Raw genomic sequence first — 26265 nt, forward strand, 5'->3', positions numbered from 1 at the left:
CAGCACTCGTGGTTGTGAGATCAGGAAATCCAAAGCGTCCAATCAGGTCCCCACAGTTCATTCCTGGTTCTTTGCCTTTACCTGCTCTCACAAACTAAACACTGTGTTTATAGAACCTGTCCTGTCTGACAGCTTTTCACATCTGAATTATGATCTGAATGTTCTGTTGGAACAAACATGTTTGTCTTTGCAAGAGCAGAAACTCTCTGCAGGCTCCTGTTGGTGCTGTTTATCTCTTTATTTATTCATTTCTATTATTATTATTGAGATTATTACTCACAGCACATGTGCAATATAACACTGTGAGAGCTGACAGGCTGGAAACAGGAAGCTCTTTGTGACACTGTGATAAATGAAGCCACAGCTTCAATGAAATGTTGCTCTTATTTTACACTTTGGTTGGAATCATCTGGATTACAGACGTTTTTAAATCAATCTCAACTCTGTGTTTTACTTGGACATCACATCAACATTTATGTTGCTCATTGAAACGACAGAAATATTTGAACATGTGAAACTTCAACAACATGAAGGTAAAAGCTTGTTTGTCAGATTTGACTCTTTCTAAAAGTTCATTGTTCAGCTGTTAAATTAAAGTGTGATCATCAAAAACATGGTTCAGCTTTCAGTGAGTCACATTCAGTGAGTGCAGCCAAACATGATGGCAGACTGCCACAGATCACTGCTGAGGAAAGAGGAGGCGTTCAGCTTCCTCATAGTTTCACACCTGCATGAAGCAGCCTCACCCTGACAGCTTCAAATCACTGTGTCAGCTCATCACTTCCTGTCCTGTGATTGGCTGGCTGGACTTCATCCTGCTTGCAGGGATTTGAACACTGTGGACGTCCAGTTCAGTGAAGAGTTAAATCCATGGAGCAAAGATCAGCAGAGGGTTAGAGATGAGTTTGTGCAGGGATCATAAGGGCTCAGAGTCCTGTGGAGTTTTCATGATGAAAATATAGACGGAGATTAAAGAAACACATTTTCACTGTTTGTCAGAAAGATTCAAAAAGGATCATAAATGAAAAAGCTCCAGTGAGTCCAGGGCCCTTCTTGTGCTGCTCTGAACCCAGAAGAACGATAATACAAATGAAACCTGGTAGATGGGACGGACGTGTTGGGCCTTCCATCAGATAGAAACATGGAGCAAACATGTGGCCGGTCCATCGGCCCAAAAGGCCCGTATGCTAGATTAGCAGTCCAGCCCTGACACAGAGAGTGTAAAGATATTAATCAGGACCACAGGCCAGTTCAGACCCTTTTTAATGTTCAAGAATCCCCAGATTTTATCAGCGCACCCCTAAAAACAACCATGTTAATAGCAGTAATAATAGCATATTTCAGTGTTTCTATCTTCAAATGTTATATTTTCTTACCTTGTCTCTTGACGACAGCACAGACAGACTCGAAACACCAGCTTCAGATGTCATCAGTCCATTCAGTGGGCGTTATTAGCAGTAACCAGTTCATAGATGCGGGCCAGTAGGACCTGCTACACCTGCTAGTTTGTTCACAAGGTTGTTATCATCCATCCAGATGGAGGATCACTAACAGGAGGATGGGAAGACTCCAGAATCCACTCTCACTGGATTCTGGTGGAGTGTTTACAGGTAAGACCATTTAAATGGACAGCATTTATAGAGTTTATCATCCTCGTACTGACCCAGGGTCAGTGTAAAATACAATCCTAGCTGTGTGAACAAAGTCTGGCTCCTTTAATCCTGTATGACAAACCTCAGGATGCAGGTCAGCTAGAGACTTTGAAGTTTCGTAGCATTGGGCCTGATGATGGTGTGTAGAGCCTCTACTTACCTTCTACACTGTGTTTTTGTTACTAATTTATTCATAAGTTTTGCACTGTTTGTTGTTGTTTATCAGTCGGGTGTAGACAGATTTCAGAGGAGCAAAGAGGAGCACTGTTGCTTCATCCTTAACACTTTAAAGCAGAACTGGATGGAAATCAAAGGTCCTTAAAAGCTTTTTCTGCTCCCCGACCCTCAAAGCCAAACTTCACCCATGAGAGCTGACGGATACGATTATTAAAAAGTGACGTTATCAGAAACAAAGGTGAGCAACAATACTTAATATGTGCTTTTACATAACTGTCATTTATATATCCGTCTTGTTCATAAACAGAAGTTTCATTTATCGTGTGGGACTGCTGAGTCACCTCACTTCATTCATTCTCCACACGATGTTCATTTACAGAAACCTTTCAGAGAAACTGATTTCTCTACCAAAGTGTGAACCAGTGTTTCCATAGATTACTTCTTATAGGAAGGTCAGTGTTTGTCCTGTTTCTGTTCCTCAGGTTCAGTAAATATCAAACACTTCAGTGGGTTTTCTCTCACATATATTTTGTGTTTGCCCTGCGATAAACTGTCCTGCTTTTGCCCTGTGGCAGCTCGGACAGGCTTCAACCCTGAAGTGGAAATGTTGTATTCCAAGTATGTAATCTGATCATTTACAAAGTCAAAGTCTCTCATCAACATGTAAGTAATGATTATAAAAATGGGAAAGCAGACATAAACGTGACATATGAGGACAGCTACATGTAGTGTGTTTGCAGGTCTATCAGCACATAGAAGAGTTTGTTAAAGTCTGATTCAGTGAACCCTGATTGGTCCAGTCTGTCTGGATAAATTCAGTTAGCTGATCTGTGACCATTTATTCACACATTTTCTTAACTAATGATTCAGTTCAGGATGACAGAGGGGCTGGAGCTGGATATGTTCAATAAATACACCTTACAAAAGTCAACAACAAACCTGCATCCATGTACGTTGTTGTCCACAGGATGAGAACATCCAAATGATCAAAGTGGAAGACTGTGTGTTCATGCCTGTGTCTATCAGAGGAGGCTGGAGGCTCTGAAAGGCTCCCCCACCAGTTCCTGCTGATTTAAAGCAGCAAACTTGATGCTTTAGGCTGCATTTTATTTAATGGTAGAAAAATAAGGTTTCATATAAGTGGGTAGCAGATGTTATTACCCATTTGGAGCCCACACTCAAAAAAATGAACTCAGCCTATCTCTGCTTTTACTAAAGTAGATTTTGTTGTTTGTTCTTAATAAACTCGATTTTGCAAAAATTCTTAAAGTGTTTGTGCAAATTTAATGAAATGTTGTTACTTTTTGTTGTTACACAAAGTCATTGAACTGTGTCAACGTAACATTGTTGAGTAAATTCACAGGTTTGTCCCTCTGCACATACTGCTGCGTGCAGAGCCCGCCTAAGTAAGGGCCAATGCGCATGCGCACCACCCTCTTTCTCAAGCTTGCTTTTTCTTCGCCATGTGGACTGGTTCAGCCGCATTTTTGTCCAAAAATCAGGTAAGAAGTCATTTTTCTTGTAAAGCCCGTCTACATGTATATGTTCACACGTCAGTTAATGTCGCAAGTGCTACTAAGAAAAGAGTACAGGCAGGGTTTTGCCCGGTAAAGGTTTGCTAACGTGGACTTGCTGCACGTGAGTTTCCAAATGATTTTGGAGGGGACTCCATTGCAATAGCAAAGCTCTGTTTTCAGCCCAAATGTAGTGTAGCGCTAGCGTCGGTACAGGCAGCGCATTCGGTCCGGTATGGCAAGCCATTAGTGTCAAAATTCGCCACTTTCCTAACCCGTTTGGTTAAGAAATGGCGTAAAAAACGCCGTTTAATTATTCAAAACGCCGAAAAAAACGGCGTTCTGTTCCGACAAACGCCGCTTTTCCCGCCACTCGGATGGCGCCCTGAACGCACCATCCGAGTGACGTAAAAAACGGCGTTCAAAGACAGACGGAAACGCCGTTTTTTACGCTACTCGGCACAAAACGCCGTTTTTATGCATCTTTGAACGGCGTTTTTTACGGCGTTCTCTGCCAGCTGTAACGGCGTTTAAAACGGCGTTTTATTGAAATTATGCAGGGCACTCCCCATGGTTCCCTCATCCAATTACTTTCAACTCATTTCACCCAATCAAAGAAGAGGAAGTGCAGACCACACTAATGCATCACCGATTCACCTTGCTGCTAAGTGATTGCCTATTCAGTACCAGTGCTTGTCACAGTATTCACTTGTATTATAATCCCACTATGCATTTTGATGTGTTTAAGGCATGATCGAGCAAACAAACGACAGAATACTTTTTCTGAAACCTTAACTGTGTTACCTGTTATGGCAGCTAACAGGTAATGAGCAGAGCTAGCTCTGCTCATTTCTGAGCTTCTTTCTTATTTTCCTCTTTACTTCTCTTAACCTTTAACTTATGTTTTAGCAATCAGATCCTGCCATCTTGCATTACCGCTTCGTGCTAGTTATGTTGACTTTTCTCTTCTTTTGTCTCCACTTTTTTCACCCGTGTTTGGACACTCGGGGCATGGCTCCTTTGTTTACATTAGGGATCAGCTGTTAGCGCTGCGCCCTGCAGCTGCGCTACCGGCAGACAGACCCTACATCCCCAGTGAGGGAAGAAACGGGGGTGATGTCTCCCGAGGACACCTCACACACCATCTCTCCTTCCTGTAATCACTTTAAATGTGAGATCGCTCCCTGATATGATTAAGGAGCTAATGACGCTAACCCGGTCACAGTGGCAGTATCCCGGCACTGCCCGGTACTCCCTCTGTGAGTAGGCTGCCCGGCTTCCAGCTGCTGCGGGCGGACAAGACGAGAGACAGCGGTGAGAGGAAAGGAGGGGGGCTGGCAGTGTTTGTTAAAGACGGTTGTGGTATCTCTGGGCACATCGCTGTGAAAGAACAACTCTGCAACACAGACATTGCGCTATTAGCCGTTAGCATCCGTGGAGGTAGCCTGTGACTCTCTGTGGTCCGCAGACTGCAAACGCAATCTCCGAGAGCTCTTCTTCTAATATCAGGGGACTTTAATCATGTCTCGCTGGACTCCACACTGCCCACCTTCACCCAGTATGTGACCTGCCCCACCGTAGGCAATAAAACATTGTACTTAATGTATGCCAATGAAAAAGTGGCATACAGTTCATCACCTCCCCCTGCCCAGGGAAGATCCGATCGTAACCGAGTGCGTCTTGTCCCTGTGTGCAGCCCTTACTGTGCAGGGAGCCACTAATCACCCACGCAGTGCAGAGATGGTCCGCGGAGGGCATATAAATAAATAATAAAAGCAAGTAAATGACAGTATGCTCTTTCTGAAACAAACGGAGACCTTAACTTTTATCAAAATACCGTTTTACTCAGTTTAAAGTAATACCACTGTATAATAGCCTTCAAATTTAATAATGTTAACAGTATCTCAGGAATATTTTTGCCCTTTCAACATGCATTAAAAAATAGATATACAGTTTTGAATCAGACCTGTATGTACGTTTTCTCAAAAGTGACGTAAATAAGTAATCTCAAGAACCTGAAATAATAGTTTCCCATGTAAACTGGAGATGTCCTTGTCAATGTCATCAGAGTACTCTGGATGTCTTACACGAATTTGAAACATAAAACCAGAGTGGCATATGACAGTGTTGCACATAACATAACTAGTTTATATGACATGAAGTTATAAAAAAAAAGAATCCATGTAACTTGGTAATGGCTTCTTTCTGATAACTGTCGGCTGCAGTGTGCATTATCTTGACAAAAGTATAAGATACTGAACCCACTGATATGATGTGGTGGAGAGGAAGTGAGTGAACAAACTGCCATGCATCATGGATATTCCTCTCAATCCACCTCACCAGGTACTTCTCTAAAAGTGTGACTCAGGTCTGTTGCCCCAAAGGATACAGGAAATGTTAGATATTTTAGTATTTTGGGAGCATGTACTGAATACCTTTTTTGATGATATTATACAAAGGACCCTGTTTCTGCAATGCCCTTTGTTTGAACTTCATCTCCTCTTGCTGCGACCCCACGGGCAACTTCCTTTGGCCTGCTGGTCTGGAAAATCCAACAGTTCATCTATATGTAAAGAAGGCACTTAAACTGGAACAGGCATAGCTGCGTTGATCCTGCTGTGGTATAGTGGGACAGTGCATTCCTCGAGTGCACATCAAGTTTGCAGCCTGCTAAAGATCACACACCATTGATTATGTGCCTTTAGGTATATATGGTTAAACATTTCCTAATGCAAATAACTACATGCAGTATTCTACCATGTGCAAACTTATATCACTAAAGGATTCTAACTGTCTAGTGTTTAATGGACCTGTCAAAAGTATGTTGAGATTATAGAAGGCCCCTTTCAGAGCTAGGGGGAACTTCCTTATATGGTTGTAACTTGTAACTTGAAACTTGTTGACACACAAACCCTTCTGCCTATAAAAACCCTGCACAGAAGAATAAACTTTGAGTTGATTTTGGGAAAGCAACCTGAAGCAGTCTCTGTATCATTTTGTTCTCCCAGGCTACTCCCGGCGCTGTAACTAACCCGCTGAACGGCATACCTGAGCTTACTTTGAATAATTAATCTTATACAAAACTCTGCTTATCGCTGCCCACGTCTCGAAGGAAACTCGATCCACGGATGACCCGGAAGGAGAGATTTCTTTCAGGAAATGCACTGATTTCCATAACAGAATTCACAACAACACAGACACAGGTCGGTTCTTTGAAACGGGCGTTTATTACTTGGGCCTTCTCTCCTTGGCTTCACCATCACCAGTATGCCGATACACCATGAGAACTGGTCACAAGCGAACAGTACAAATCAATTAGCAACTTTAGAGTACACATATTAAGTCCAAACACAAATAACAACATTTCTCAAATGACAAATACCTCGTTGGCTGCTTGTCCTGAAAAGAGGTCCTTAAGTCCTTGTGTTGCTTTTTCTTTTAGTAAACTTTTAACTTAAAATCGCTTCATGAGAGACATCTGCTCCCTCGCAGTCCATGCAAAGTCTCGTGTACTCTTGTTAAGGGTATTCTCACGAGACACTAGCTCTTACACCTTACACATGTACATTTCAAATAAAGACATTTCAACACAAACTATATATATTCATGATATTATGTAACTTATTATAAATCAGTCATCTACATCATGAAATCCACACAGAACATTTTAACAGCATTTACACCACTACTCAATGGTACATAGTAAACACATATCATAACTTTTCACATTATATGTATCCAGTCACCTAGATATTTTGAAGTCTTTCCACTTGCTGCTATTATGTTTCAGTCATTAATTGAACTGTCTCAGTGATATGTGGAGTCCAGAAAGTATATTAAGCCAGTGATGAGCTCAATACCATGACTCCCTCTGGTGCCACTTAGTGGATTAAACAGTTCTACCACTTGCTCCATCACCGTTCCGTCCAGAGTAAATTCAATGTCTGGCACAGTAATCCTCTCAGGCCAGTCGACCAGCAATCCCAGCTCATCTGTACCATGAGCAGCAGCACCACCACCAGAATCTGCACCTGAGCCCTGAGCAGCAGTCGTCTCACTCTCAGTGGCTGTCACACCACCATCAGCTGTCCCACCAATAGTCCCATCAGCAGCAGCTGCTCTGGTCTGAAAGATGTCCTGCATGGCAGTTGAGGCTCGGCCCTGTTGCTGGAGGCTGCCTCGGACAAAAATCTGTAATGGGCTCAAGTGTCTCTCTGTCCGCAAGCCATGATTGTTCCACTGTTGAGTGAAGTCTTTCAAATCTCTGTTGATCCTTGGGAGATAGATGTAATGGAGAGCCCAAAGGTGCATTTCATTGTCAATGTCAATGATGCCTTCCTCCTCCAGGTGGTGAAATAAATCACAGTACACATTGGTCATTCCTCGCCACAGATCACCCCAGAGCCTCTCAATTCTCTGATTATGGGTACTCCTTCCTCTTAGGGCACTTCCACGATCAAAGCCTCTGAAAATGTTCATCATCAGGCAGACAGCATTGTTTTCCCCTCCTCTGTCTGTCCGGACCCTCGAGGGTACACCATAGGATACCACGGCTCTGATGAAACTTGATAAAACAGTACTGCTACGGTTGTTGTTTGAGGCATGAAGGAAGACCACAAGACGACTGTATCCATCAATAGCCCCATGAATGACTATCCTCCACCTAAAACCGTGGTCCATAAGAAGAAAAATCTTATTTCTGCTTTGTTATTGAAACAATGGAAACACACACTCTTAATTGATTTACATGGCACTATTGCATGTCAAGTTTGTCTGTACGTTGCTTGCGATGTCTGTGTTCTCTCATTTTCCCCTTTAAACATAACCAGTTGTGTTAGAGGACTGCCCATCACAGGGCCTGGCTCTATTGGATGTGTCTTACTGTTCAACAGTTATATTTGATGTAATGCTGAATTTCACTTTGGTCAAAATAGGTGTTCAACAAATCAGTGTGCTTGGTTACCTTATCAGCTTGTGATTTCCATCAATGTGCCACAATGAGTTTGGACCTGCAACCTGATATGTTCTTCGTTCTGGTCTCCGCAAAACTGCTCTTATGGCAGCTGCTCCAGGATTTATCCGTAGCATGCTTGCTCGAACCCTCCTTCGCTGTACACGTAGTCCACGTACTCGCAGGGAGGCTCTGACAGCCTCAGGACCAATTTGTTCATTGCCAGCGACAATGTCCTGCACATGTTCATCCAGCGCACTGTCAGTCAGTTCCGCATACATTGATGCACGGGTGAAATGATACTGTCTGAAATCAGACAAAAAGAACACAAGTATTTTATCACTGCCATAACAACATACATCATTACTTGACTAGTTAGTGCACATTCAAATATACTAATTTTTACAATTTCACAATACCATTTAATTTGAATAAACAGTGGGTGTGTGTCACAAAAGAACTGAAAGTCACACTGGTTTCAAAAGTCACTGACCGCAGACGTCTTCGAATTGTACGAAGTGAAACATTCAAAATATCAGCCATCTGAGGTGCAGTGAATCCACATGACTTCAGGAATGAAAGCTGTTCCCGAGTGATAAGGTAAAGGGATCTGCCTCTACCTCTGTTGAAAACCACTGGTGCCTGGTATCCAAAAGAGCCTGAAAATATATAAGCGTTTGGTGTATTTGGAAAATAGGTTAAGACAGAGTCATAATTTATTTCACACTTTTGATCAGTCAAGGAATCGACACAATATGTGCTTACCTTGTTGGCCATGCTGAGTAGACAGTTCGACCTCCTGAATCAATTCAGCCAAGTCACGCAGAAGTTGATCTGCTGCAGTTACACTGATCAGTTTTCCTCTTGCCCACCGAAGGCTTCTCTGCATTGTCTCCAACCTCAAAGACATCAAAAAATTACTTCTTAATTCATGTTATATTTTCAGGCCATCTTCCCCTTAAACATTTTATGCAAGTTAAAATGTTAAATGTTTTCCATCATGCTTTCATCATACCTCCTTAACGCTAACTGTAGCACATCTGGCCCAACATCGTCCATCAGCAGCCGCCGTGTACAGTCATTATGAATGTTCTTGCACCTTGAGATGAAAATCCTCCAGGCCATACTTTGTACTGTGATTCTACAAAGACAAAAATTTAAATTATTGCTTTCAACAGGTTTATATATTTAAATAAATCAAAAAATTTCATGTTAGTCTTCTGAAAATTGTGACTGAGCACTTTTGGAAACACTCTGTCATCACTAAGTATTGGGACTGTGAACAGTTACAGAATGCATCTGAAATAAATGTCACATTCTAACAGGTTATAGTTCTGTTAATAGAGCTTTTGAATCTACGTTTCATACATATTCCCATCTTTAATAGCAGTATGTCAACGATGTCAACCAATATTTTCATATTTCAAACACACACCCAAGTTAAAAATTTGAATCTCCGCATCTTCTACTCAGCAGATCTGAAAAATCATTTTTGATAATGTTCCGATTCCATTGTCAAATGTTCCCATCCATGTTATTCATCTTTGTTTATTTTAAATGCTGTCATTAGTTTTTTTTTTCCAACTAATTACCAAAATGAACATGGTCTACATTGTTTTGCTCACTTAAATAAAACGACATTTTTGTATTGTACCCTGGGTTCATGAAGACCATGCTTTTAACTTTATTATTTCTTTTCTGCATATACTGACTGTTCTTTATTCATTTCTCTACTTTCTCCTCTCTTCTTCTTCAGTCAAGTTTAACGGCAGCTTGCATCCACTTTCTCCTCTCAATTCTGCTGAGATTAATTCCCGCTCTACTGTACAAGACTTGTGAATGGTTACCTGGAGGGATGTACCACTGTGAGAGGGGTGATACGGAACAGTCCAGGTGATCGCTGCTTTAATTTACCGGTCAGATATACCTAAATTGCACGTCGACATAGCTAGTGAACTGTAACTAGACCATAAATCAGTGATAACAAAAGAACATTCAATCTACTTTCTCCGGTACTTTATAGAAAAAAATCAACATCAATTCAATGTCGTCTTGCTATCTGGGATGGCAGTGCAGTACCGTGTAGCCTAATCCGGCTAATATAACAAGTGATATAAAACCGTATTTTAAATAATATAAAGTGGCTAAACGGAGTACCATATTAGAGACCTTATTAACATGCCTCACCTAAAATGGCATGTTGGCAACATTCCTAACGGACAAAGGTTAGCATGACTTGTCTGTGAAGGTTCTCAGCATGACTTTTTTTTTCGCTTACTACAATACAAAGCTAACATATAACATGTGCTTAAAAGGACAAAGCAATGTTTTTGAATCATCGCTTAGCTTTTAGTTAGCAAAGATGAACAATAATTGAGATTAACTAGGGTACTTACGGTGTTTTTTGTTGGCGCAGAGATTTCGCACGCATTCATCTGTATGTAGTTTGTCGCACATAGCTTGATTGAGACAACACAAATATGAGGTTGACTGTGATTGGTTAACACAAATTCTGATCACAGGTTGTGGTAAGGGGTGGATTAAAAAAAAACACAACCTTCAGTCTTGCTGATCCAATCACAAACAATGTACCTTCTCCCGCCGTACTTTGAATTTTAGGGATGCTATATATATATATATATATATCTGCCCAGCCTTTTGGCGGACTTTTTGGGAACAGTCATGTCCGAACGGAGCGCTGCATTTCGACGGAGAGTCACTGATATCAGAGACAGCATGAATGCCCAATTTAACCGGCTACTGAATCAAGATGACAGTGAAGAGGGGACATCTCTTCTACAAAGGTGAAATGCTTTGGTGGTGGTTACTCTATTGGCAAGCTTTTAGCTTTGCGCCTTTTTTGTTTTTGCAAAAGGAAATAACTTTTACATTTTTAAATAATAAATGGCTCGTTTACTAATTATCTGTTACAATTCAACAACAAATTCTGTAATCATAAATGTCTATCCTAGATTGACGACTTCAAATGACAGTCATTTTAATCCCTGTTATGTGCATTTATGCATAAAGATTTTAGTTTATAAATGTAGCATATCCCATATTTTCAGGGAGCATTTAATTTGCGAGACAATCGAAAAATGCATGCAATAAACACCGATGTGTTGAACACTCATTCCTTACTCTGAGTGTGTTGGGTGGTTTTTTTTCCTTTTCTTTTTTTTTCTTGGGGGGGGGGGGGGGGGGGTGTCTCTGTGTGATTAGTTTCACTAAAATTATCTCATGGTCTAATGATAGCTTTGGAGTTTTCCGCCAACAGCACGGAGGTGGGCCAGTGCGCAGACCAAGAGGCGGGAGAACCAGACATCGCCAGTTAACGTTTAAGGTGTCAGTACTAAGGAATCCCACACTGACACACTACCGATCTCATAGGGGTAATCAATATTTATATTAATATTAATTATTTGGAGTGATGGGTTTGAAAAATGAGAATTACATCATGGTGTCAGTTGTTTACAAATTGTAGAATTTGGCATTAGATTTTTAGCACCTTTGTAATCTTTATTTCCTTGCACCAATAAGTTGATGTTGAGACACTACAATGTGACAATTTACCCTTTTCCGTTTTTAGGGAAAGCTAATTTGGTTTAAATTTGATTACAGATGCCACTCCTGCTACTCGGGTGGTCGTTCCTGTAAACCTAAATGCAGCTGAATTCAGGCAGGCACTACGGGACAATATTGCAGACATACCCTTGCAGTTCAATCTATGCAAAGTGAATGGACAGCGGCTCATTCTTCCTCTTGAAGAGGAGACGCCCCAAGAAATTAGAGCAAGAAACCTACTGGGTCGCTCCAATCTTTATATCCGTCCAAAGGTATTCAAATGTTCCACTCGGGTGGCTGATATGGCATAATTGTCACTATTACTGTAACTCAGTGGCGCTCCAGTCACCCTAGTATTGTATAAGACATCTTTAACATGTTACTGCTCAGAATAATAAATGCTGTGATTTTCCCCAAAGGATTTGAGACATTCATCTGATCACTATGCCAGATGGCTATGCTTAAATAATGCCCCGCCAATTGATTCACTGTTAATAACAGAAATGCAGTAGAGCAAGCTTCAACTGTGGTCTAACAGTATTTTAGGGTTAGGGTCATTTTGTTCTTGTAATCTTAGTTTCCTGGGTTCTGGCTTTTTCATTGTCTTTTGTTAATGTCCTTAACCTTTCCTTTATTTATTTATTTATTTTTTTCCCCCTCAGTTATCCTAAGTTCTACCTACCCAAAGTGTCACGGTCCTGAGTCTGTGGACTCGGTGTTTTTCTGTTTGTATTAGTTAGCTTTGATTTCATGATGTGTTTTGATTCTCTTGGGTTTGATTTCTGTCGCTAGTATTCCTAACTTCCTAGGTCCTGGGCATTTCTTGTGTTCTCCTTCTTAGGTCGTGGTTCTGTGTTCTGTTAGTATACAGTCGTCTCTGTCAGTGTGTCTCTTGTTCTGTCACCGTATCCCCTAGGTTAGTCCACGTCTGTTCAGTTTCCTGTTTTACTTTGAAAGTCTGTGTACTATGTCAATGTGTTGAGTTTTGCCTCGTCATGTCTGATGAGTCCCAGCTGTGCTCTCCTCCTGTTTCACATTCCCTAATCACCTCAGTATATATTTAAGCCTTGTGTGTTTCCCTGCCAGTTGGCGCGTTGTCCTCTGTTCCTGTTTGTCATTTGTTGGTCCATTTCTTTTATATTTTAATAATCTGGTGTTTTAGATTACAGAAGCCAATGAGGACTCAACTGGTGGAGAAGTTGTGCAGTCTGAGATGGCAATGTAAGTCTTTGACAACTGCCTTTGGACTGTAGCACTGTAAATGCATTACACCCTCTCATCAACAATATTTACCGTATTGCAGTGTGCTGCATGACACCGAGACACCTGACCATAGCAGGCACAATGTACAGGAGCCAGAGGTTATCAGGTAAATGGCACTCTGTTTGTTTATGGGTTGGAATTTTAATCTTAAACTATTGCACAATTTCATTTATTTTTTTGGTAAAAACTAGTTTGGTACAAACTAATTATATCATTATTATAACTTGGATCATATTGTGTAGTCTAGATCAATAAATATCTGCATTGGGGTCCTCTTCCTGCTATGAAATATTTCTGCTATTCCTTTGCAGTGGTCTGCATGAAAACCATACAGCTCATTCTAGTAGGCATGGTCTCCAGGAACCAGAGGTTAACAGGCAAGTGGTAGTTGTTGAATAACATGCCAAAACTTAAGTGTAAACTGGAACTTATAAAGCACACACCATAGGTAAATAGACACTCAATAAGTACAATATACGGGGTGAGACCAGCGAATATTAAAATTTGAAAGGTTGCATGTATTGAACTGATAACATTTATGTGCTCTGAATATAGACCAATGGTTTAATTGCCTCATTCGGTTTCTGTTTTGCTTTTTCATGTTTTTCTGATTTGTTGATGTCATGATATTGGTATTTTTAATTGCTGAAAATGCATCGATAACACTTTAGTCAGCCTGACCATTCAGACACTTGGAACTACAAATCACCCAAACTATTCCCAGTAAATGGGCAGTTCCTTATGTTTCACAAAAAAAGGAAAAGAAGACACTGCTGGCCTGTGATAATCTTTTGTGCGCAGGAAAACTGCACTGTCAAAACTTGAAAGTTGCATTTTATAGTTTATTGATCCATTTTGGCAACCAATAACAAGATCCATTTTTGTCCCTTCATGCTGCTTGTCTCTCAAATTAAAAAAACAAACAAACAAACAAAACAAAAGGCCCATCTCAGTGCATGCTGGTCTTATACCAGTCTCTTAAGTTATCAAAAATAGCCCTGAAATTCTTCCTGGCTGACTTGATAAGATAAACAACAAAACAATGAAGTGAGCATTAACCTACAAATAAAAAAATGATTAACCCAGAAATAGAAGTAAACTAACAACAAACTTTATATTTTAATATTTTGAAATTTGTTAAAATACAAATGGCTCCAACAGATGCAATCAAGGACCACATGGCCATTTTAAGTGCCTGTATCTATACAGTAAAAGAATGTGAAATCAGATTCTTTTATCAGATGAGTCATTCCATTTCAGTATGTATACATGATATTAAAAAAATCAAATGCATTTGTTCGGTTTAGAGAAGAGTTTTACATCGACTCTGCAGAGTCAGAAGTATCAGACCTGGATGAGGCTGTCCTGGCTTCCCCTGAACAAAATGACTCACATGTATGTCTCATGAACAACACTGCCAGAACTGCTGTGTATGTGTTTCATGTAGTCATGACCCTTCTCTCTCTCTCTCCCCCCCCCCCCCCCCCTTTTCTTCAGGACGAGATGGACCTTGCGACTGTGTTGAAAGATTTCCAGGAAACGCATCTTGACACCAGCAATTATTGTGCAATAATAGCCCGACGTAGGAAAATCCTACATAGTGCCTGCATGGCACTTTCCAAGTCATATTTTGCCTGGCATAAATTGCCAAATATTGAATTTGTTGGTGAAATGGCCGATGATTATGGAGGCCCAAGGCGGGAATTTTTTCGGTAACCCATTCCCATCTCTCCCACACAATAATAGAATGCGTGAATGTGTTTTTTGTTGTTGCAAAGATGAAATCACAATTTGACTCAATTTTTTTTTTAATTTTTTACTATCTTTTCCTGCAGCTTACTTATGGTCGAAACTCAGAATTCCCTAGGGATTTTTGAGGGGAAGCCTGGCAGTCTGTTGTTCAGCTATAGCCAGCAGTTGCTGTCAAGCAACAAGTTTTATACGGCTGGTAAACTGATTGCTTGGTCGATAGCACACAATGGGCCAGGGCCACGGTGTATCAACAGACACCTGTTCTGTATGATGTGTGGCCAGAAGACATCTCTTGATGACTTCGATGTAGAGGTCTTCATGGACGAAGACATCAAACAGAACATAGAAAAGGTAAAACTGTGTGCATGCTGAGGTGTAATTAAATTCAGTGAAACACAATGCATAGCTTAACTCATCAGTGGAACGTCTCAAAATGTAAGTACACTTAGTGAATGCTTTAACCACGTTTATTCAGCTGTGTGAAAACCCCGGAGGAACCCTTCCGAAGGATTAATAAAGTCAAATTTAATTTAATCAAATCTAATAACTTTAATCTCAGCCAAACCAATTTACTCACGAACAAATAAAACACCGAAAAAGCCAAACAAGAACATTTTTAAGTTATCAAAGTGACTTGTATATCATGTTTAACCCGAATAGGGAAAGACGGGGGGGGTTGAAGACGATGTGTCAGTCGGCTCAGATATTTGAAGTTTACACAGCTACATTCTCACCTGAAAATATGTTAAAAGTTTTTTTGCGACCCAAAAAGAGAAACAAGAGCAATATTAAAACTAAGTTGCTGCTGCCATTGTTGGAAACTGGAATTGGCTGGGCCGCGCTATGAATTCTGCGATATGATTTTTCAATTTTGTTGTCCTAGAAAATCGGGCGAAATTCGGGAGAATGGTGGCTCCGGGAGATTTTCGGGAGGGGCACTGAAATTCGGTATTCTCTCGGAAAAATCGGGAGGGTTGGCATGTATGGTTGTGGCAATATCACTAACCTTGTCAAACACCTCAGAGTAAATCATATCACAGAATATGACGAGCGTATGTTGAGGTGAACTGAAGAGGAGGAGAGAGTCAGGTGCTGCTAGGGCAAGACAGACGTCTCTCATGGAGTCCTTTAGTGCTGCAGGCAGGCAAAGTGTTCAAATAGCACAACTTCATTTTTTTTTTATTTCTATATGATGAACCCTACATTATTAAGTGATAAGAACAAATAATCTGATGTCCTGTAATCATTATGATGCTATAATTTGAGATACAATAAATAAAATAAGTTTTTGTACAAAGTATCAGTATCGGATCAGTATCGCCGATACCACCCTGAATATTACTTGGTATCGGATCGGAAAGAAAATCAGTGGTATCGCACATCACTAGTGGAGACAAAAGAAGAGAAAAGTCAACATAACTAGCACGAAGCGGTAATGCAAGATGGCAGGATCTGATTGCTAAAACATAAGTTAAAGGTTAAGAGAAGTAAAGAGGAAAATAAGAAAGAAGCTCAGAAATGAGCAGAGCTTTAAATCAGCAGGAACTGGTGGGGGAGCCTTTCAGAGCCTCCAGCCTCCTCTGATAGACACAGGCATGAACACACAGTCTTCCACTTTGATCATCTGGATGTTCTCATCCTGTGGACAACAACGTACATGATGCAGGTTTGTTGTTGACTTTTGTAAGGTGTATTTATTGAACATATCCAGCTCCAGCCCCTCTGTCATCCTGAATCATTAGTTAAGAAAATGTGTGAATAAATGGTCACAGATCAGCTAACTGAATTTATCCAGACAGACTGGACCAATCAGGGTTCACTGAATCAGACTTTAACTCTTCTATGTGCTGATAGACCTGCAAACACACTACATGTAGCTGTCCTCATATGTCACGTTTATGTCTGCTTTCCCATTTTTATAATCATTACTTACATGTTGATGAGAGACTTTGACTTTGTAAATGATCAGATTACATACTTGGAATACAACATTTCCACTTCAGGGTTGAAGCCTGTCCGAGCTGCCACAGGGCAAAAGCAGGACAGTTTATCGCAGGGCAAACACAAAATATATGTGAGAGAAAACCCACTGAAGTGTTTGATATTTACTGAACCTGAGGAACAGAAACAGGACAAACACTGACCTTCCTATAAGAAGTAATCTATGGAAACACTGGTTCACACTTTGGTAGAGAAATCAGTTTCTCTGAAAGGTTTCTGTAAATGAACATCGTGTGGAGAATGAATGAAGTGAGGTGACTCAGCAGTCCCACACGATAAATGAAACTTCTGTTTATGAACAAGACGGATATATAAATGACAGTTATGTAAAAGCACATATTAAGTATTGTTGCTCACCTTTGTTTCTGATAACGTCACTTTTTAATAATCGTATCCGTCAGCTCTCATGGGTGAAGTTTGGCTTTGAGGGTCGGGGAGCAGAAAAAGCTTTTAAGGACCTTTGATTTCCATCCAGTTCTGCTTTAAAGTGTTAAGGATGAAGCAACAGTGCTCCTCTGAAATCTGTCTACACCCGACTGATAAACAACAACAAACAGTGCAAAACTTATGAATAAATTAGTAACAAAAACACAGTGTAGAAGGTAAGTAGAGGCTCTACACACCATCATCAGGCCCAATGCTACGAAACTTCAAAGTCTCTAGCTGACCTGCATCCTGAGGTTTGTCATGCAGGATTAAAGGAGCCAGACTTTGTTCACACAGCTAGGATTGTATTTCACACTGACCCTGGGTCAGTACGAGGATGATAAACTCTATAAATGCTGTCCATTTAAATGGTCTTACCTGTAAACACTCCACCAGAATCCAGTGAGAGTGGATTCTGGAGTCTTCCCATCCTCCTGTTAGTGATCCTCCATCTGGATGGATGATAACAACCTTGTGAACAAACTAGCAGGTGTAGCAGGTCCTACTGGCCCGCATCTATGAACTGGTTACTGCTAATAACGCCCACTGAATGGACTGATGACATCTGAAGCTGGTGTTTCGAGTCTGTCTGTGCTGTCGTCAAGAGACAAGGTAAGAAAATATAACATTTGAAGATAGAAACACTGAAATATGCTATTATTACTGCTATTAACATGGTTGTTTTTAGGGGTGCTCTGATAAAATCTGGGGATTCTTGAACATTAAAAAGGGTCTGAACTGGCCTGTGGTCCTGATTAATATCTTTACACTCTCTGTGTCAGGGCTGGACTGCTAATCTAGCATACGGGCCTTTTGGGCCGATGGACCGGCCACATGTTTGCTCCATGTTTCTATCTGATGGAAGGCCCAACACGTCCGTCCCATCTACCAGGTTTCATTTGTATTATCGTTCTTCTGGGTTCAGAGCAGCACAAGAAGGGCCCTGGACTCACTGGAGCTTTTTCATTTATGATCCTTTTTGAATCTTTCTGACAAACAGTGAAAATGTGTTTCTTTAATCTCCGTCTATATTTTCATCATGAAAACTCCACAGGACTCTGAGCCCTTATGATCCCTGCACAAACTCATCTCTAACCCTCTGCTGATCTTTGCTCCATGGATTTAACTCTTCACTGAACTGGACGTCCACAGTGTTCAAATCCCTGCAAGCAGGATGAAGTCCAGCCAGCCAATCACAGGACAGGAAGTGATGAGCTGACACAGTGATTTGAAGCTGTCAGGGTGAGGCTGCTTCATGCAGGTGTGAAACTATGAGGAAGCTGAACGCCTCCTCTTTCCTCAGCAGTGATCTGTGGCAGTCTGCCATCATGTTTGGCTGCACTCACTGAATGTGACTCACTGAAAGCTGAACCATGTTTTTGATGATCACACTTTAATTTAACAGCTGAACAATGAACTTTTAGAAAGAGTCAAATCTGACAAACAAGCTTTTACCTTCATGTTGTTGAAGTTTCACATGTTCAAATATTTCTGTCGTTTCAATGAGCAACATAAATGTTGATGTGATGTCCAAGTAAAACACAGAGTTTAGATTGATTTAAAAACGTCTGTAATCCAGATGATTCCAACCAAAGTGTCAAATAAGAGCAACATTTCATTGAAGCTGTGGCTTCATTTATCACAGTGTCACAAAGAGCTTCCTGTTTCCAGCCTGTCAGCTCTCACAGTGTTATATTGCACATGTGCTGTGAGTAATAATCTCAATAATAATAATAGAAATGAATAAATAAAGAGATAAACAGCACCAACAGGAGCCTGCAGAGAGTTTCTGCTCTTGCAAAGACAAACATGTTTGTTCCAACAGAACATTCAGATCATAATTCAGATGTGAAAAGCTGTCAGACAGGACAGGTTCTATAAACACAGTGTTTAGTTTGTGAGAGCAGGTAAAGGCAAAGAACCAGGAATGAACTGTGGGGACCTGATTGGACGCTTTGGATTTCCTGATCTCACAACCACGAGTGCTGCTGCTGCGCCCTGCTGGGGCCAGTTTCCCCCCAACTGTCCCCTTGAACCACCTGGAGGTGTGAGCGCTTAATGTTAGGCGTTAGTTATTAATGTTACTGATGTTCTTTTGTGTTTTGGGAACTAATTACTAAAGTGGGCTTAACTTTATCATTGACCTGCTGGCGTTCGGTTTATTTCCACATAGTCTAGTTTGATGCACGTTCATGTCACAAGCTTCAAAACGTTTGTCACACTGGGAGTGACCTATGACCCTAAAGCTAAATGCACCTTTCACTGAACATGAGCTCACTGCACAACAATGACTGCAGATCTACACACAGACACACACACACAGGCTGTGTGTTGAGGTGAATAACAGACTTTTAATTTGCTTCTTAGGAATAAAAATGCTTCCCAAATATTTCATATGAATAAAAATGTAGAAACATCTGGAGCACAGATGTGTAAAGATGCTGTGATATTCAATCAGAGTCAAAATGAGGAAAGAGGAACAGACGGTTTCCAGATCAGCACACATGACCCTGCAGCAGAGTTCACTATAGTGCACGGTGGTTGTAGATGGACTGGAGTAAGAGCACATCTGAGATGGAAACAAGGAGCACAGGCTGTATGTAGGAGATGGATGAAGCCTCCAGTCACTCACACAGTCCCATCTTAAAGCCTCCAGCCTGGTGTTTAGAAACTGGCGAGAGGGAAGCGAGGGGACGCTGACGCAGCAGTAACGTGTGGCTACAGCATGAACATTGTTGTGTTGGAGACCAGAAACCCATCCATCTCTCACCAGAGTGGGCTTGTTTATTTAGAGGTGCAGTTACTGCAACGCTAAGGAAACACTGCCTCCGTCTTTCACACAAAGCCTGGAGTTCCCTGCGTGAGAGCAGGCATGGATAGACCTGACTGTTGGGAACATATCCACCGACTTCTGAGCGTTGAAGTGTTGACCGGTCTGCAGGCTCAGGCAGCAGCTGACTGTTAGCCTGATGCTGCAGAGGAAGCTGTCAGCAGCTCCCACAGAGCCTGACTGACTGTGAGAGGACAGAGGGACTTCAAATCCAGCATCGCTTCAGCCTGTGAGGAACTATTCGCCGTGGTTATTTGTAGTACGATGAATCGTGTCTGCAGATCAAAGCGTGACTGTGAGATAATCACAGGCAGTGGCTGAGATACAGTATGGTGGCATTAACCCTTTACAGCCGGTCGGAGCGGGCACGCTCCATTTTGCGTAACTATTTTTAAATCCCGGTAGCTCTGCAACCACGTAAGCTAGCGCAATAATTTTTTTTGCATATGAAACCGGAGGAGTTGTACTTACATCTTATGCCATCAGCTTGTCCTAGACAAGGCAAGGCAAGGCAAGTTTATTTGTATAGCACAATTCAACAACAAGGTGATTCAAAGTGCTTTACAGAGACATTAGAAACAAGAACAAATAAAAAGCATGATTTAAAATTGATTAAAACAAGCAAATAAACTAACTAACTAATTAACAAACAAACAAACAAAACAGTATATAAAATCAAAACAGATAAAATCAGAACAGTAGATAAAATCAGTAGTTAAATGTAAGTTTTGAAATTTAAGCTTAAAGTGTGGATTTGGTGCTTTATTCAAATGCAGCTGAGAACAGGTGAGTCTTCAACCTGAATTTAAATAAACTGAGTGTTTCAGGTGATCTGAGGCTTTCTGGGAGTTTGTTCCAGATATAAGGAGCATAAAAGCTGAATGCGGCTTCTCCGTGTCTGGTTCTGACTCTGGGAACTGATAAAAGACCGGATCCAGATGACCTGAGGGATCTGGAAGGTTCATACCGGGTCAGGAGGTCATTGATGTATTTTGGTCCTAAACCATTCAGAGCTTTATAGGCCAGCATCAGAACTTTAAAGTCTATCCTCTGACGGACAGGCAGCCAGTGTAAGGACCTCAGAGCTGGACTGATGTGGTCCATTTTTTTGGTCTTAGTGAGGACTCGAGCAGCAGAGTTCTGAATGAGCTGTAGTTGTCTGACTGATTTTTTAGGTAGACCTGTAAAGATGCTGTTACAGTAATCAAGCCTACTAAAGATGAATGCATGGACTAGTTTTTCCAGGTCCTGTTGAGACATCAGATCTTTTATCCTTGATATATTCTTGAGGTGGTAGTAAGCTGACTTTGTTATTGTCTTAATGTGTTTTTCTAAGTTTAGGTCTGCATCCATCACTACACCCAAATTTCTCGCCTGGTTTGTGGTTTTTAGATGTATAGATTGAAGTTCTCTGGTGACCTGTAATCGTTTTTCTTTGGCGCCAAAGACTATTACCTCAGTTTTGCTTTTGTTTAGCTGGAGAAAATTGTGGCACAACCAGTCATTGATTTCCTCAATGCATTTACCAAGAGCCTGTACAGGGCCTCGGTCTCCTGGTGACATTGTGATATATATTTGTGTGTCATCTGCATAGCTGTGATAGTTTATTTTGTTGTTGTTTATAATCTGTGCCAGTGGGAGCATGTAGATGTTAAACAGAAGGGGTCCCAAGATGGAACCTTGGGGAACTCCACATGTGATACTTGTCTGCTCAGATGTGAAGTTACCTATTGATACAAAGTATTTCCTGTTTTCTACGTATGTTTTGAACCAGTTTAGTACAGTTCCTGAAAGACCTGTCCAGTTCTCCAGTCGTTTGAGTAATATGTTGTGGTCAACTGTATCAAATGCTGCACTGAGATCCAGTAAAACTAGGACTGACATTTTTCCACTGTCTGTATTCAGACATATGTCATTAAACACTTTGGTCAGAGCGGTTTCAGTGCTGTGGTTCTGTCTAAAACCTGACTGGAAGGCATCGTAGCAATTATTCTGTTTTAAGAAGTAACTGAGCTGTTGAGAAACTGCTTTTTCAATGATCTTACTTAAAAACGGGAGATTTGAGATCGGCCTGTAGTTGTTCATTTGTGTCTTGTCAAGATTGTCCTTTTTCAGTATAGGTTTGATTACAGCAGTTTTTAGTGATTCTGGAAACACACCTGATAATAAAGAAAAGTTGACGATCTGTAGCAGGTCTGACTCTAAAGTCTTTGAGACCTTTTTGAAAAAACTTGTTGGCAGGACATCTAAACAGCAGGAGGAGGAGTTCAGTTGACCTAAGATGTCCTCCAGGTCTTTGCTGTTAATAGGTTGAAACTGTTTCATGGTGTTTAAACAGTTTTTTGGTGGACACAGTACATATCCTGGATCTGCTGTTGATGTACTAACTGCTTGTCTAATCTTTTGGATTTTTTCTGTGAAGAATTTGGCAAAGTCATTGCAGGCCATGGTCGAATGAAGTTCAGCTGCCACTGACACAGGAGGGTTTGTTAGCCTGTCAACTGTAGAAAATAAGACCCGAGCATTATGGCTGTTTTTAGTGATGATGTCAGAGAAGTAGGACCTCCTTGCATTCCTCAGTTGTAAATTATAATTGTGAAGTTTCTCTTTATAAATGTCATAATGAACCTGGAGGTTTGTTTTTCTCCATCTGCGCTCAGCTTTCCTACACTCTCTTTTTTCATTTTTGTGGAGGTTTGCTGTTTGTGGAGTTTCTCCATGGAGACTTTTTCCTTCCAGAGATAACCTTCACCTTAATGGGAGCAATAGTGTCCATTACATTTAACATGTTAGCATTGAAGCTATTGACGAGCTCATTGACTGACCCTCTGGACAGGTCAGGTGTTAATGGGAAGACCTGGTTAAAAATTGCACTACTGTGTTCAGTTATACACCGTTTTGTGATCACTGCTGTTGATATATTTATGTGGGCTGAGATTTTACTTTCAAAGAAAACACAGTAATGATCAGACAGGCCCACATCAGACACAGTAACCTTTGAAATGCTCAGGCCTTTGGAGATCAGTAGGTCAAGAGTGTGTCCTCTATTATGTGTGGCCTCTGTTACATGCTGAGTCAGCCCAAAGTTGCCCAGAGTGTTACTCAGGTCTTTAGTCCCTTTGTCCTGAGGGTTGTCCACATGGATGTTAAAATCCCCAGCAATAATTACACAGTCAAAATCAACACAGATCACAGACAGCAGTTCACTGAGGTCATTAAAAAAGTCTGTGCAGTATTTGGGAGGCCTGTAAACATTAAGAAACACAACTTTGGATGGGGCCTTCAGCTGTAAAGCCACATATTCAAAAGACTGAAAACTTCCAGGAGATAGCTGCTTACATTGAAATGATTCATTAAATAAGACAGCAACCCCTCCTCCTCTCCTGCTCGCCCTGACCTCACTGATAAAACTGTAGTTAGGAGGGGTCGTCTCGATGAGAACAGCTCCACTGTTACTTTGGTCCAACCAAGTTTCAGTTAAAAACATAAAATCAAGGCTGTGCTCAGTGATTAAATCATTAATTAAAAATGTTTTCCCAGCTAGAGATCTAATGTTTAATAAAGCCAACTTAAGTGTTTTAGAGGTATTACTTGTCCCCTCGTGTTTGGGAGCAGTCTGTGGCACACAAGGTATGTTTACTATGTTTAAAGATCTTTTAGAGTGCAGCTCTCTGTGTTTTGACCAGGCCACATGTCTCCTGTCACCTAAAAGTGCAGAAATTTTAAAACCTTCTAGTAAACAGGGTCCCAGCTTCTCCTGGGAAAAGTCATCACTGCCATAATCCTCACAGCCCGGACCCTTCACACATCACACATCAGACTGCGGAGACAGGGCATGAAGAGGAACTAAGGGGGGCGAGGCTGGGCAATGTGACTTCGATTGCTCTGTTGAGGGTGGGGCTCGATGGCGAACCTTTGGCCGCTCTGGTGGGGGGTTTATGGGGGACAAAAAGGGATTGGGACGGGGGGTAGATCCTAGGTCACAGTTTCCTTCCACATATAGCTTTGCAAAAACTGCATAAAAATCACTTGCAGCAACAAAAACATGATATTCCAGAAACACGCTTCGCCGATCCGATCAGCTGTTTGTAACACTTCCTACGTCCATCAGCGCGAACTATCACATGACCGCATGACCTGCCCGAAACCGGAAGTGACGTCATTTTGCGGAAATGTAGTTTTTTTACGATCGGGGCCTTATGAGCCTATACTTGTGTTTTAAAAAGTTATGTTTGAGTTTATGACTTTCTGTGTCGTTTCTGGGATGCTGAGGACTCATATTGCACTGCTGGAAATAGTTTATTTTGATGCATATGCTGTTATTTTGCAAATTTGCACTATAATATTTATTTTCGTTTTTCCTGCAGTGTATAAAAATTGATGTATTTCAAAAATAAAACTATGAAGACACTCAAAATAAATTTCCTGTGGTGGGAAACTAGTTTGTGCAACTTTTTTGTATTTACAGTTTTGAGGGATGAGCCTCTTAAATTTCTCTAACTAGAAATATATGTTAAAAAAACAAAAACGATTTTCAATTTTTTTGTAGTTTATTGCACTTTTTTGCAATTTATGTAATTACTATGCACCTAATGCAGACATATTATTAAAGTTTGGGCTATAATGGTTGTATTGATGTATAGCAACTTGAAATGCTCCCAAAAATGGCTCAACAGCATGTAAAAATATAATATAAGCTCTGGCGGACTTGGTTCTATGGTAGGTCTTAAAGGGTTAAGTGCAGATTCCTTCAGAGCGCCATGCTTAAGCTGGACAATGTCAAATTCAATTTTTCCAGAAGGAATTCAGGAGAAATTTCTGTCCTTTAAAAAGATTGAATTTGCTGCAGCAGTTGAAATGACAAGTTCACAGCACTGGAGCGCAGTGTGACACAACAGTCTGCCTCACACCAAGGATGGCCCTCATTGGGCCGTACAGCTCATGTGACAGTAACAAAGATTATTATGGCCGTCTTCTCCCAGAACCACACAGTCTGCTGTGACTCCTCCCCGTTCAGTCTGACCTCGCCTGGTTTCTGCTCCTTCTCCTGTGAGAGACAGGAAAGAAAAGCATCTCCCTCCATGGCCTCCATTAGATCCACAGTGTAGTTCAGGATATGTTGTTGGGACGTCCTGACCCAGAGACTATTCCCACCATTATTATGTGACTGTGTGAGCATTGCTGCAAACCCTCTGCACTCGACGTCATCCTGCAACATTTCAAATCCAGACAGTAACGCTGGACGAAGCTTTAAAGCCTCAAACACGGAGCACCAACTCGTCTATGAGCACATTTGCATTGTGTAGAAATACAGTAATGAAATAGCTTCATTTAAATCTTTGATAAACAATTGAATCATTTTTCAATCCCAACAACAAAACTGCTCCATCGCTTTTATTCACACTGAGATCAAATGAAAAGAAGACCGGCCTGACTGCTTTGGGAATATTTCTAAATGCCTCCATCTGCTCCTCTGTGCTGTGTTCAAAAACAAGCAGCCAGCTGGGAAATCCCGCTCACGCCCCAGCCCTCGCTCAGAAATACAAGCTGCAGCTGCAGAAGTGTGAGCAGCACATGGACAGCTTCACAGAAAGAAGATGAAAATATTTGACTTTTCTTTTTTTCATTGGTTGAGCAGTTGACAGCTGCTGCTTTAAGAGCTCAATCCTACGAGGCTAAAACAGGTCACTTTGGCTGCAGTGATGCTATTTTCATGTGTCTTTACAACGCGAGTGATGGCTGTGGCGTGGTGGGAGGGAGCGTCTTTTAAATGCAGTCATTAAATATTCCTCAGCTCTGAATGAATCCCAGGAGCTCTGGCTGCTCTGTACCCAGCAGGGCGGGGCCTGTGTCGTACCCAGCAGGGCGGGGCCTGTGTCAGAGGGAATGGCAGGAACGTCACTATCACGTCTGCACTCTGTGTCTTTGTGCTGCTGCTCGTCTCCCACCACCCTGCAGTTCAAAGGGTTTCTGCATGGTGCCACCTCCTTTCTGTTTACATGAGGTCGTCCATCAGCCCTTCCCCACCAGCGCTGAGCTGTATGTGTGCAGCTTCTTTTCTAAGGCGAGCAGTGCAACAACATTTCAGAATCAGCAGAGTACCATGTGCACAAATACGGGCCTGCAGGTCTGTCT

At 41.3% G+C, this 26265-nt stretch overlaps 2 protein-coding genes and 1 long non-coding RNA gene across 7 annotated transcripts in view; 1 reads left to right on the forward strand and 2 right to left on the reverse strand.

The window, feature by feature from the left end:
• LOC309703501 (butyrophilin-like protein 2) overlaps positions 1-26265 on the reverse strand; it is a 522068-nt gene that overhangs the window by 71923 nt on the left and 423880 nt on the right. The window lies entirely within an intron of this gene.
• LOC309698929 (uncharacterized protein) lies at positions 7151-9133 on the reverse strand (the record flags this gene model as incomplete). The annotated part of the gene is made up of 4 exons (XM_082521691.1): positions 9060-9133; positions 8788-8953; positions 8307-8600; positions 7151-8006 (listed from the first exon to the last, which is right to left on the reverse strand). Exons 2-4 carry the CDS (start codon positions 8835-8837, stop codon positions 7151-7153), a joined length of 1200 nt encoding a protein of 399 aa, XP_082377817.1. The 5' UTR covers positions 8838-8953; positions 9060-9133.
• On the forward strand, positions 12968-15220 carry LOC309703919. The gene is made up of 6 exons (XR_014276082.1): positions 12968-13079; positions 13162-13227; positions 13433-13505; positions 14436-14516; positions 14619-14833; positions 14957-15220. It is a non-coding gene; the product is annotated as an uncharacterized lncRNA (long non-coding RNA).

The sequence above is a fragment of the Aulonocara stuartgranti genome (assembly GCF_965226115.1).
Source record: "Aulonocara stuartgranti genome assembly, chromosome: 3".
NCBI classification, from domain to species: domain Eukaryota; kingdom Metazoa; phylum Chordata; class Actinopteri; order Cichliformes; family Cichlidae; genus Aulonocara; species Aulonocara stuartgranti.